The 14,209-nt window shown below is 32.9% G+C and overlaps 1 protein-coding gene across 3 annotated transcripts in view; it reads left to right on the top strand.

Moving 5' to 3' along the window:
• The window catches only part of PIK3CA (phosphatidylinositol-4,5-bisphosphate 3-kinase catalytic subunit alpha), a 75,985-nt gene that overhangs the window by 38,865 nt on the left and 22,911 nt on the right, over positions 1 to 14,209 (top strand). For all 3 annotated transcript variants that reach the window (XM_054580715.1, XM_054580714.1, XM_054580717.1), the window contains 7 exons: positions 4,952 to 5,379; positions 5,939 to 6,148; positions 7,450 to 7,700; positions 9,381 to 9,626; positions 10,498 to 10,583; positions 13,435 to 13,540; positions 14,051 to 14,203. In XM_054580715.1, coding sequence (XP_054436690.1) covers positions 5,028 to 5,379; positions 5,939 to 6,148; positions 7,450 to 7,700; positions 9,381 to 9,626; positions 10,498 to 10,583; positions 13,435 to 13,540; positions 14,051 to 14,203 — 1,404 coding nt within the window. In that variant the 5' untranslated portion in view covers positions 4,952 to 5,027. The remainder of the gene's footprint in view (positions 1 to 4,951; positions 5,380 to 5,938; positions 6,149 to 7,449; positions 7,701 to 9,380; positions 9,627 to 10,497; positions 10,584 to 13,434; positions 13,541 to 14,050; positions 14,204 to 14,209) is intronic.

Consider the following 14,209-nt stretch of genomic DNA (forward strand, 5'->3'; position numbering starts at 1 on the left):
TGGCCCACAACCCAAGACATGTGCTCTGACTGGGAGTCGAACTGGCAACCCTTTGGTTCGCAGGCCTGCACTCAGTCCACTGAGCCACACCAGCCAGGCCCCAAACAGTAATTTTTAATAGTAATTATAATATCACAACAAGGAAGTAGGAAAAAAAAACAACCGCTTCTGATCAGCAAAGTATCTTTTACATATTTTGTGCTCCTAAGCTCGTACAGGAGAGGTTTTCATACCATCACTTAGTCTGTTGGCCTTTTGTTTATAGACTGTTACAAAATGGTAGCAAGTGTTGTTGCTAAATAGAAATGAATAACAGAAAGGAGGCTACTATCATCCGTCAGGCTGGCCACCACTGAACATCACCATTGGCTGCTAGAAAACAAAGGGATGGGAGCATTTTTAAAAAGCACCATCTCCAGCCTGGAGTTGTTGGTATTAGGGCCAAAAATATCCTCAGATTCTTCAATGATAGTGAAGAGCGTCACTATATTGTGTTTTAGTATAGCACCATAATGAGTTTTATAATGAGGACTCCTCAAGAAAAGGGTGGATTATGAATTATATATACTCTTTTAAGAAAACAGGGTTGCCCCATTGAAATAACTTATCAGTAGATATATAAAAATTTAGGATAAACATAACCTATATTTCTTAAGAGTGCTGTATAGTTGTCATTTGCCAGCAAATGGACATTTAGTCCTGACATTCTGAACTCAAAAGTTCAATAGAGTGCTCTTGACTCTTAAAATGTTTTATTTTTAGCAGATACGTTTTTGTGACCTCAAACCTCCAATTCAGATTTGTATTTTAAATGTTTTATATTGATTTTTTATTTTCAAATAACTTCTTTTCCTTTGTAAATAGATTATGCACTTAAGTTTGGATAATTCAGCCTTCTTTATTAACACTTAATTATCTATAGTGTAAAGGCCCTTTTTCTCTAAATGTTCTATGCTCTGACTTACTAACGTTAGGGATTTTTCTCAAATTCAGGGAATTGAGATGAAATTTTTACCCCTTGGTTTAATGTTTATTCGATTATATCCTATATGTGAAAAGCAAAGTTTTAAAGGAATCTGAACTGAAAGGTTTCATGCTATTTCTTTGCTCAAAATAGTTTTTAGAGACTCCCTTTTACTTAGGGCGCACTATGTAAAATTCAAACTTCTTAATGTGGACTCTGCCCACCCTGTGGCCCCTGCCTACCTCTGACCCCCCCTCCCTTGTCACACACCCTGCCTGTTCCCGTGCACTTCAGACTCCAGCAATAAAAACAACTTGTGTTACTGGTAACAGGCTATGTTCTTTCATGGTCTGTAACTCTGCACACATACTTCTTGCATTCTAAAACGTCCTCCTCATCTAGCTCTCTCATGTTCAGGCTGCCCCTTCTCTGAAAAATCCCTACTAATCTACAATGTTCTACTTAAATTTTACTTCTCTGATGCTTTCCCTAGCCTTCTTAGGCAGTTGGAGATTTCTTGTGACTTCTTCAAAGTTCATGTTTTGTCTTGTATCACCTTTCCACTATTGAAGTTGTTCCTGTGTTTTGTCTTTTCTGGATAAACTGAGTCCTTAACAGTCAAAGGGAAGACATCTTATTTATATTTGTTTACATAGCATATTTAGTCTAGAGCCTAACACAAGCATATATTTCTCCAAAAACATGGGGTTGGGGAGTAGGGCACATACAGCAAGGGATTCCTCACACCTAAGCTAGAGATAGCTATACAATTTAAATAAGAATATTAAGAGCCTGGGGAACTAGAAGCAACTGTAAAGGTACGAGCACAGAGCCACTCACTACTGTTCCAACCTTGTCAATGAGCCTTGAGTTACCAATGCTCCCTTCAAGTTTCAGCCCTTGAAGTTGGTGCGACTTTATGCAGCTTCTTATTTATAAGTATACTTTACAGGTTTATTAATAGTAGTATTTGACATTTATTGGGTGCTTACTGGGAAAATCTTTTTGCTTACATGTTTTTCATATATCACCTTGTCTAATACAACAATCTGACAAAATATATTCCATTATTCCAGCTTAACAAATGGCACGGGGGGCAGGGGGTATGAGATTCAGTGAGATGAATTAAGCTTCTCAAGGCCACACAACTACTAATTGAGGCAGCCAGAAATTGAATCCAGTGTACCTTTAGAGCCCATTCAAGTCTCATTCACCACCAGTGAGTGTTACCTGGCCATAACTGAAGCCCAAATAACAGCATATACTTTGAAATCACCTAAATGTAAGTTCAAAATCCGTTATCTAGTAGTGCATAACTTCGTTTCTCTGACCTTAAGTTTCCTCACATGTAAAATGGCAATATCAGCCCTAAAAGGCTTATCGCCTTACTAAATACACTATATATACTAAATAGTAAATGTTAGCTCCATTCACCTTTTCTATACTTCTTTTCACGTGAGCTCTGAGGTAATGGTTTGTACAGAATAAGGCCTGGTAAAAGGAGACAAATAAGCATCTTCTCTCTTCTGTATGGTAGTACTTACTGGAATCAGTGTTATGTCTACTGTACAAGACTTCTGTTTTGCTAATTTTTAGGTAACATATGAGACTCTGTGGGTTGTTAACTTATTCTTTAAAATAATTGCTCCCATGATTCCGTAACATAGACCTTTTAGCGCCATTCAACAAAGAAAACTATAAACACAGCTGCTGTTTTGGTGTGGCTTGTGGTTTGGTTTTGTTTTTATTTGAACTTTTTTTATGCAGGCAGATCATCATTTAAAAGTAGTCATTTGGCATTTTCTCTTGCATTCTTCAGATTTTTTGTATGTTTTAAAAAGCTTAGCCTAAGTCACTTCTAAAATTATACCCACAGATTGATCCATCTGGGGTTTTTTCCCCTAGTCAATGAACTTTCTTTTAAAAATATAGGAAACAGGAAAACTGTATTTTAAATATTATAACTTTAGTGGATCTCTTAAAAGTTTGAAGAAAATATTAACTATTAAAAACACATACAGCGTACAGATGATGTGTTGTAGGATTGTGTACCTGAAACATGTATATTGTTAACTAGTGTCACCCCAATAAAAAAGAAGAAATAATAGTAATAATGATAATTTTATATTCTCAATTATCTTCCAATTTCTGTATTTCCAGAGGTGGCAGTGAGGGTTTGAAATTTCTACTATTTCTCTTCCTCACCTCTTTCATATATTAAAACTGAAGCACACCATAACACTTGTTTGCAACTAAGAATGGGTAGAGCAGAAATGGCTGCTCAGAGTAGACCCTTTTGCTCTCTCTAGGCCACGCTGGCTGCAAGGTGACAGATGCATTGTAGGGAGCAAAGCTAGTTGCAGGGAGACCATTTCAGCCTTTGCCGTGCCAGACAGGAAACAGTAGTGGCCTGACCCAAGCTACTAAAAGTGAGAGTGAGGGAGTGTAGGCATATTCAGGAGACAGAATTAACGGAATTTGTGGATGATCAGATGTTGATGGGTATGACACAGGGAAGTCAAAAGTAGATTTCTAATTAGATGCATCATACTCATCACCTCTTACTGTGTTAGCTCAATTCCCACTTGTCCTTAAAAAATTCAGATTATATGGTGCCTCCTGTGGAAGCCTTCCCACTCCAACTTCCATTGAGCTGGGCAACAACTATGAGCTTTTATAGCATCTGGCACTTCTCCATGAGAGTATTATTTTCTGTTTTGTTCCTGTCGGTTTAATTACCCCACACCCAATATACACATAATCTTCCTACTCTTAACTTTGTCTCATGAGTGCAAGGGCTGTGTATCTTACTCATCATCGTATTCCCAGCACCTAGCAGGGTTCTGGGGACAGCACCAATACATTTTTAGTGAATAAACAATGTGTCATTTATAGCTATTGTCCACAGTGTCTGGTAGAGGATCAAATACAGTTATCTGGACGCTTTGGTTCATTTCTCTAGCTTAATTTTTATTTCTTTTTTATTTTTTTAATGTCTCTTACTTTGTCTTTTTTATACCTTTACAGTTTAGCTTACTGAATAAAAGAAAAAATAAATATAAACAACAAAAAATAAATTTGTGCTTTGTGGGTTTTGACAGTATCTTCCAAAAGAACTCCCAAGATTGTTGACATCTAGAAAATGAAGGCTTCAAATCATAATAATAATTAAGATTTCTAAAGAGTATTACAAGTGCTTAACAGTTGTTTGGAACATTGTACTGACAAAGAGAGTCAATGGATTTCCTTTATATGCAGATCATTTCAATCAGAAATATTAGGACTACGTTATTTGATAAAATAGATCATCAAAATTTATCTTATCTCAAGGGAAATGCATTGATGAAACTTTATATTAATGTAACTATATATCTAACTTATACTTCAAAAGTAGTATGGTCTAAGATATCACTTAGATAATAAACAGTACACAAAAGGAAATTACAAAGATGGATTTAAGAAAGAAAATAAGACTAAGCCATGTAGTTTCTCATTACCACAGGGTGAAGGGAGGGGAGAAGAAAAGGAAAAGACTTGATATCTTTAGCCTTTACTTTACGCATCTTTAAAACAAGAGCAGTTGACCCATGCTTAAAGATCCTTTCCAGCACAGATGCTGCTCAGTAAAATAGAACAGAATGATAGAGGTCATGGACAATGGAAATTTTGGTTTCAGTTACAACTTAAAATTCATTCCTGCCATAGCCTCAACTCTGTCTTGATAAGACCCATAGGTTAAAAATTGATTCAAATAAAATATTTTTTATTAAATATAATTAAATACAAGTGACTTTTCTAATTTCTGCTTTGCAGTCCTTTCAGCCTAATTTCAAGCAACTCCATCAAAATATTTTAGATGAATTATTATTACTTATCCTAATTCAAACTATGGAAAATGAGGGTTTTTTACCTCATTTAATAATGCCATAAATGTGTTATTCTGTAGTTGTTTCTCTTTTAACATATGTTTTCCCTTCTTTGGTTTAGATTTCTGCTTTGGGACAGCAACACATCTAATTCCTTAAAGTAGTTTTATATGTAAAACTTGTAAAGGATCAGAACAATGCCTCCAAGACCATCATCAGGTGAACTGTGGGGCATCCACTTGATGCCCCCAAGAATCCTAGTAGAATGTTTACTACCAAATGGAATGATAGTGACTTTAGAATGCCTCCGTGAGGCTACGTTAATAACTATAAAGCATGAACTATTTAAAGAAGCAAGAAAGTACCCTCTCCATCAACTTCTTCAAGATGAATCTTCTTACATTTTCGTAAGTGTCACCCAGGAAGCAGAAAGGGAAGAATTTTTCGACGAAACAAGACGACTTTGTGATCTTCGGCTCTTTCAACCCTTTTTAAAAGTAATTGAGCCAGTAGGCAACCGTGAAGAAAAGATCCTCAATCGAGAAATTGGTATGATACAATTTTTAACTAAATGTCATTGTCATGCCGTAATAAACACAAATAACTATGAAACTGTATTTTCTCATTACTGAAATATTTCTGTTTTAACAAGTTAATTACCTTGGTACTCGTAAATAAATAGATTATGAAACAAAAAATTATTACAAGTTTAAAGTATTTTTTGACTGTTGGGCTAAGGAACTATTTTTTAACACCTTGGTGTTTTTCTGTAAGGTTTTCTTTAAGAAGTATCATTTGTGTGGTTGACTTATTTTTGTTATATCCCAATTTTGTTTTATTATTCTTTAAAAAACAATTGATGTGGTTGTTTGCCACCTGATATGGATGTTTGCTGCCTATGCTCCAAATTGCTAAGTATAATGTGTTTTATTAAAAGCATTTGAGTCCTTGTAAACTCTTACTGTATGTACTCATAAAAAAATTTTTAAGCCCAGGGAAATTTCTTTACCCTACTGTGATCTTTCAAATCTACCAAGTTTTTTATTTATAAGAAACTCTATATACTGTGTATTTAATAGAATATTATATTCTTTATATAATTTTTAAGGCTTTGCTATCGGCATGCCAGTGTGTGAATTTGATATGGTTAAAGATCCAGAAGTACAGGACTTCCGAAGAAATATTCTGAATGTCTGTAAAGAAGCTGTGGACCTTAGGGATCTTAATTCACCTCATAGTAGAGCAATGTATGTCTATCCTCCAAACGTAGAATCTTCACCAGAACTGCCAAAGCACATATACAATAAATTAGATAAAGGTAAGAAAATCTGCAGTCTACCGTAGTTGGGTACTGTAGTGAAGACTTCTATCTGTGCCTATATTTTTAAAGTCTTTTTTATCCCAGTTAGATGATAAGCTCCTTGAAGTCAGATACTGCTTATACTCACAAGTTATAGTTGAGCGTGAAGTATTTATTGAATGAATTGTGTGTATATGGTGCTGATCCCTTGGTGAATTGTTTACCTCAGAATAAAACTAAAGAACTTTGAGTTTGAAATTCACTTCTATAGAATTACAGCTGATTATCTTCTAACAAGTAAAAATAAGTGTAAATAGGGACATTTTATGAAATTTTAGAAAAACTTGTTATATATCATATATTCAAAGAAAAATAATTTAATATTAAATGCAGCAATTAAATCTGATCATAATAAGGTTGACTTTTGATACTTTACTGTATCAGTTTCTAGAATTAAGTGAACATGAAAGTATATAAACTATAATGTTTTTGAAATGAAAATCTATCAGATAAATATCTGTATTTTTCAAGATAACAAAGTGGAGATTTTAATTTGAAGTTACAGAATAGGTTAATTCACATTATAATAAATATAAAGTTCTGTTAGAATAATTTCATATCTTACTATTTCACCCATATTATTCAAAGTAGTTTAATGCAATATAACATAACATCTTTACTTGAAATTCTTTTCTACTCTAGCATACTTTTAAAAATGGAATGCTCCTTTCATTTTTCCCCAACATTCTTTATGAAAAATTTCTAATATACTAGGTGGTTAGAAGAATTACACTGTGAACACTCGGACCATTTTTAAGATTTTGATCTTTCCATTTTATCATTTTTTTTGTCCCCTGGCTTAATTGAACTTAAAAGGAAAAAAAATAAGAAAATCCATCTTATTTTCCCTCTTCTCCCACCTTTTTTTCTCATCCAGTTGAGCATATTTCTTTAAGTCTCCATGATTCTTTGCCATAGTTACCAAAAACTCTTCCAACCACTTTTGAACCTGTGGTATACCATCATAAGATACTCTTCACAGAGGCTGTATCCATGAATGCAATTTAGAATGGAATTATCTTGGTATCAGGTACTTGTGACCCAGTAGTCACAGCTTTGCACGCTTTCCATAAAACATGAGATTTGGGCATGGTCAGGCAGCCCTATTAGATTTGAAGATTTATCTGTATTTAATTAGTTTGATTACAAGTCATTTATGGTTATGGTTAAAGTAATGGTAGTTCATACTTTTAAAAATTTGTCTCTTGAAAAATGAAGTATATGTGGTCATTGCATCTAATAATGTTTTCTTGTTATAGGACAAATAATTGTGGTGATTTGGGTAATAGTTTCTCCAAATAATGACAAGCAGAAGTATACTCTGAAAATCAACCATGACTGTGTGCCAGAACAAGTAATTGCTGAAGCAATCAGGAAAAAAACTCGAAGTATGTTGCTATCATCTGAACAACTAAAACTTTGTGTTTTAGAATATCAGGGCAAATACATTTTAAAAGTGTGTGGATGTGATGAATACTTCCTAGAAAAATATCCTCTGAGTCAATATAAGGTAAGTAACAAGTTTTGAAACATTCATCTTAAATTTAAAGAATAATCACATTTTTAGAACATACTTTTAAAAAATAAATAATAATAAATAGCATTCATAAGTTTATATATTTTTAAAGGTTTTATTTATTTACTTTTCGAAGAGGGGAAGAGAGGGAGACAGAGGTAGAGAAACATAGATCGGTTGCCTCTTGCACACCCCGACCTGGGGCCCTGACCCACAGTCCAGGCACGTGCCCTGACTGGGCATCAAACCAAAGATCTTTCAGCTCACAGGCCGGCACTCAATCCACTGAGCCCCACCAGCCAGGGCCATAAGTTTATATTTTTATACAATAATTATTTAATTTGAGAAATGGACGACAAATTTAATTTGAAAGAACAGATGCTATTCTTCCTTTCAGTTTTATGTAATTAATGTTTGTGGATTTGACAGTATATGTGTGGATAAGCTGATTAGTGTTTTCGCATTTATCTTTATTCAGATACAAACATTTGATTTGGTTACTGTTAAATGGTGCTATGAGGTAACATACAATGTTTCAGGTATTCTGCGTACAAAAAAATGCATCATGTGTGTTTCTAGGTAGCTCCAGTTTTATAGTGGAAATACTTTTATTAGCCAATAGGAATTTTTAATACTATGAAATTTGCACAGAAGGCTTTTCATGTGCCTTTTTTTAAAGGGGTTTATTGTATTCCTTTGAATATGTAGTGTAAGCTAATAACATGTATGTGTCCCTTATGACAAAAAAGACAAGCAAACACAAAAACATGTGGCAGTTATACTAACACTGAAATACAGGGTATTTCATAATTTTTATCTCCTTCCAGGCAATGACACTAGTGGTAATTAAATAATTTTTAAAAATTAATGATTTACTGTTAAATAAGATATACTATTACTATTACTATACTATTTCTGTTCATTAAATACCTAAAAGAAGCAACCATACTTGTACCAAGCATATGCCAAGTACTAATTTACAATATTAAGCAAGACGTGGTTCTGGCCTTCAGGTTGCTTTACAACCTAGTAGAATATGGGTAAGAAAATAGGCTATTATAATATGTACACAGTAGCATTTATATTAGAAATTTCTATCCTAACTACCATTTCACAGTTCAAAACAATGTGTTTTAATATATTTTAAAAATATGTTCTATATTTTTATCAGTCTCCTCTCTTTGCGGTATTTTTGTTTTAATTTTTAACAAAACAAATGTTTCTCAAGAACTGTTGTGACAGAAGAGCAAGAGGGCAGCGACCCTTCCTTTGGACACTGGATGGCTTGATAGAATGATAGAGGCTCGCTCACTGATGTTGCTTTTCCTTTAACAAGTGCAGGATTTTCATAATGAGTATTCTATGATTCTTGTTTTTATTACTATTTTTTCTTTACAGTTAAGGGTAGAATTATAGTGTCGAAAGCTGACTTTTTTTTCTTTCATACAATTTATATTTTAACAGGGACCTATTTGATCCTGCGCAATAACCTAACTCCCAAATGTTAGTGTTTTAAATGTTAAACACAACAACTGCTAAGAAATGTAGCCTATAATTTTTTACTTTTTATCACCTTTGCATATTAGTGTATAAATTCTCTCATAATACTCTTACATGTTGCTTCTAAAATAAAAAACCTTATTAAAAAATGGCTTCTCCCTTAATCTTTTACAGTATATAAGAAGCTGTATAATGCTTGGGAGGATGCCCAATTTGATGCTGATGGCTAAGGAAAGCCTTTACTCACAACTGCCAATGGACTCTTTTACAATGCCGTCTTATTCCAGACGCATCTCTACCGCCACACCATATATGAATGGAGAAACTTCTACAAAATCCCTTTGGGTTATAAATAGTGCACTCAGAATAAAAATTCTTTGTGCAACCTATGTAAATGTAAATATTCGAGACATTGACAAGGTAAAGCCATTTGATGCTTATTATTTCATATAAATTACATTATTTAGACTTTTTTATTGAACTAAATAATTAACTGTTGACCTGCAGTATGTTTTCAGATGGCTAGAAAACCACCCATCTACCTCAGCTATTACTCAATTTATTGTCCTTCTGTAATTCTAATATTCCTAATTCTAATATTCTAACAGTTCTAAATGTTCATAATCCTAAACTCTTAAAACCAAGAGATTTACAGAATTTAATTTGTAGCAAACCTGACCCGAACTGAAGAAATGTTTTTTTAATATCTTCATCCCATTACTATAAATATTCTTGTGTTTTGTTGCAGAAATATTAACATATTATGGTGTTCTAACTTCTAATAGTATTAAGTAATGTTTAGTATATGTACCAATTTTCTAAAACATGAAAAACTTTGAATCCCATACTTGTCCTAAAGATGGGCCTATATTGATATTTATTAGTCTGATGTTCCCCTGAAAATATCAACAAATTTTGGTGGAGAGTCTGCATCAGTATTAACTTACTATATACGTGAAGAAAAGGAGAACTGAAGAGCTGCATCTGAACAGAAACTTCTCATGGATTCTCTTATTCATTTCAATTATACTATCCTGTTATTGTTTAACATTGGTTCTATCTAGTAGGTACATTATAGGGCAAAAGTAGGTTTACAGTTGTATGTGAAACAGTTTTCTTGAATTATTATTTATCAATTACTGTATTTTTTCCATACAACTATAAAACTAATTTTTCCCACACTGTATGTGTGCATATGTGTACGTATTTATATATATATATATGTTTGTATATATTTATGTACACATACTTTTTTCTTTCTTTTTTATTATTTTATTTCTATTTGTTTTAGATCTATGTTCGAACAGGTATCTACCATGGAGGAGAACCCTTGTGTGATAATGTGAACACTCAAAGAGTACCTTGTTCCAATCCCAGGTAAGGAAGTATATGGATGTCTATCTTCAAAAGTCATATTAGTATTTAGCAATATAATTAGTAAAAGCAAAATAACTAACATCATTAGTTTTATACAAGTCATATAAATTCCCAGACATTTACATGTAGAACATAAGGACTTTCTGTCAAATCACAGAAATCACTTCATTGATTCTGTGTGAAATTTTATCTGTAGGGTTTTTCTGATTCTCTCTTCCCATTGTATCGAGGAGAGAACAAACTGTGGTTACAGTTTTGTACTGATGATTGCTCCACAGTTGATTCATAAGCCTAGCATTTTATTCTTTTCTTATCTCCATTATCATTTACACAAAGAAGAACGGAGGGTTGGCAAACAACTCCAGAGCGAGGCTACTCTATGGGCGTTTTCTACACATTACTCCCAAGAATAGTTAAATATGACATTCAGATAAATCAATTTCTTAGGAGGAGGGAGAGTTCTTGGGAACATTTTAAATTTTTGCTGCCTAGATATAATGACGAAAGAAAAGGAAGTATAATCCAACAACTTGCCATCCTCCATTTCTTTGCCTCTCTGTGTAGAATCATTTGGGATAAGAGTGTACTCCTGAATATAATAGTAATATTTTAAGTTGAACTCAAATTGATATTAAAGATCAAAGATGGATTTTGTAGGGTAGCAATCAGGCTAACTAGTGAATCATCCAGAAGTAAACTTTATAATGAATTTAGATTGAATTCTAAGAGAGTCAAAAAATGTTTTGATCTTGTAATTAAGTTCCTAGAGATGGCCACCATTCTAGAGTTTAGGTAAAGTTCAAAGAGATGGTAACCTTCTCTACCTGGAGGAAGGGAAATAGCTCCTCCCCCTACCTGAACCATTAGGTCAGAAAGTATGCCATTCAAGTTGGAATTTATGCTGTGGCAACAACAACCCCAAGATCTTTTAAAATTTTTGTTAGAACAACAAAATTTTATTTTCCACTCATGCCGCATGACTGTCACAGCTTGAGGGTGTGGTTGTGCAAGGAACAGCAAAACAATATTTGAGTAAAGAATAGCCAAAAATGTTCCAAATTTGATGAAAACTATAAAACCAACAATCGAAAGAGTTCAACAAGCCCCAAGCAAAAAACCCAAAATAATATTGGGTAGATTTATTCTAGTTGTTTCAAAACCAAAAAATAAACTAGTATTATAAAAGTAAAAGATAAATTTATTTAAGGATATAAGATTAAAATGTCAAAATTTTATTAAAGAAACTATTTAAAAAGGACTTTTATTTGGTTATTTTTTCTTGAAGAATTCTCAAGTCTAAAGGGCAAAATCCCTATGGTACTAGTATGAATATTTAAGTAAATTTTTAAACTTTTCTGTATTTACCAAAAGAAATTAGATTTAAAACTTCTAATTAATAACTTCATTTAGAAATGAAGTTATTAGAAAGAAGAGTCATACTGAGATTCATTGTTCCAAATCTATACTTCCCATATGCTAAATTACTTTATGATTTCTTCATAAATGTTACTAGTTGTCTCCCAAACTCAGAATCAATTTAGATTATATATAAAACCATTGCCTAATAATAAAGAATTTAATTGATGCGTGTATGTGGACTTGAGAAGAAGCAGCATGCTTTAGTCACATAGTACTATAAACAACTATGTTCACAGGATATAGCTCTCTTAGAACATATGTAGAATATTTCCCATTAGATCTGAGGAAGTCTAAAGATTTAGAAGTAAAAAGAAAAAAATCCTAGGTACAGTTACTGTGGACTTAATCAAAGCCCACAGTTTTTCTTCTCCCTGCATGTTGCCACGTTCCCCCATTTTCAACATCTTCTCATTTTCATGTGGACCATATATATATTTAACTTCATTCATAATTGAGCAGAGAGACTAGAATAAATAGAACTTATTTTACTGATAAAGCTTTATACCTTAGTTTGGCTAATTAAAAATAGAATTTTTATAATATCTTATTAAGTCTTGTTTTATTTATAATCAAAAATAGAATAGAATTTTGAAGAAGCCATTTGAAAAGTTTTCAAAATCAATATCTAGCACTTGAGCTTTTGCCATGCACTGATTTAGTCTTCCAATTGATTTACTTCTGTTATCTCATTTACTCTTCACAAAAACTTGATGAGAGTAGGTACTATTTATCACATTTCCAAGATGAGAAATAAAGGGTCGCACATGTAATAAAATAGTAAAAGCAAGATTCTGCTCTAGGTGATGTGATTTCCAAGTTCATACTCTTAACCATTGATATAATCTTTTTAAAACAATAACAATTAAATATTTTACTTGGCTCTTTATAGATACATTTACTATGTATTCCGCATGACATGAATATGTACATGAATATACCGCAATTTACCTATTTTTGCTATTAGACATTAAGATTGTAGTTTTGGGACATTGTAAATAATCTATTAACATTCTATGCACAAATGCACGCATTTCTTCGATTTTATACCAAGAGGTGGAGCTGAGTCATAGATCACATGTAGTAGGTTATGCTTTCCACTTTGGCTATATAAATAACAACTCTGCTAGCAGTATAAGAGATTTCCTGTAACTACACATTCTGACCACCCCTTGGTATCATCAGTCTTTAAAGTTTTAGCCAATCTCTTGTATAGTGATAGCTCCATGACATTTTATTTTGCATTTTGTGGATGACAATGGTATTGATTACTTTTCCATGTTCATTGGCCTTTTGGATATGATCTTGTAAAATGTCTTCCATTCAATCACGGTCCTGTTTGTTTTATTTATGTACTTTTCTATGGTTTGTAGTAGTCATTTATATACTCTGGATAAACCCTGTTTTGGTAAATTTCTTTTTCAATTTTACGTAGGTGGAATGAATGGCTGAATTATGATATATACATTCCTGATCTTCCTCGTGCTGCTCGACTTTGCCTTTCCATTTGTTCTGTTAAAGGTCGAAAGGGTGCTAAAGAGGTAAAGTATTTTACCAGAAACAATTATATTCACCTTTAGAAACTTCAGATTATATTGCTTGTTGAATTTTTATCAGAAAATGGGTATTATTTTTATCATAAATAAATAAAATATTTAAATGTTTTAAATAAATAAATGTATCATAGAAGAATACCTTGGGAAAGCTTCCAGAATTTATTTTTGATGAGTATGTCCTGAGGTCAGATTGATACAATTTTTGAACATGCAAAATGACTACACACAAATAAACACCTGTTAAGTGACTATATGCATGTATCTATCTTGCTTGCTTTGGCTCATATTTCCTAATAATAATTAGAGAAAAGACATGTAATTTCAAATGGGGAAAAAGGAAAGCAACTTATACTTTGAAAAAATTAATATGGCTTATTATAGACATTATTATGTAGCTAGTTGTTGAATTCTGCTTCCTGGGGAAGAAAAGCATTTTGAAACATGTCTAATAAATCCAGAGTAGTGAATATTGTTTGTTTGTTTGTTTGTTTTAAGGAACACTGTCCATTGGCATGGGGAAATATAAACTTGTTTGATTACACAGATACTCTAGTATCTGGAAAAATGGCTTTGAATCTTTGGCCAGTACCTCATGGATTAGAAGATTTGCTGAATCCTATTGGTGTTACTGGATCAAATCCAAATAAAGTAAGC

Source organism: Pteronotus mesoamericanus, unplaced genomic scaffold (genome assembly GCF_021234165.1).
Source record: "Pteronotus mesoamericanus isolate MK-2021 breed Mesoamerican mustached bat unplaced genomic scaffold, CSHL_Meso_final contig_116, whole genome shotgun sequence".
NCBI classification, from domain to species: Eukaryota; Metazoa; Chordata; class Mammalia; order Chiroptera; family Mormoopidae; genus Pteronotus; species Pteronotus mesoamericanus.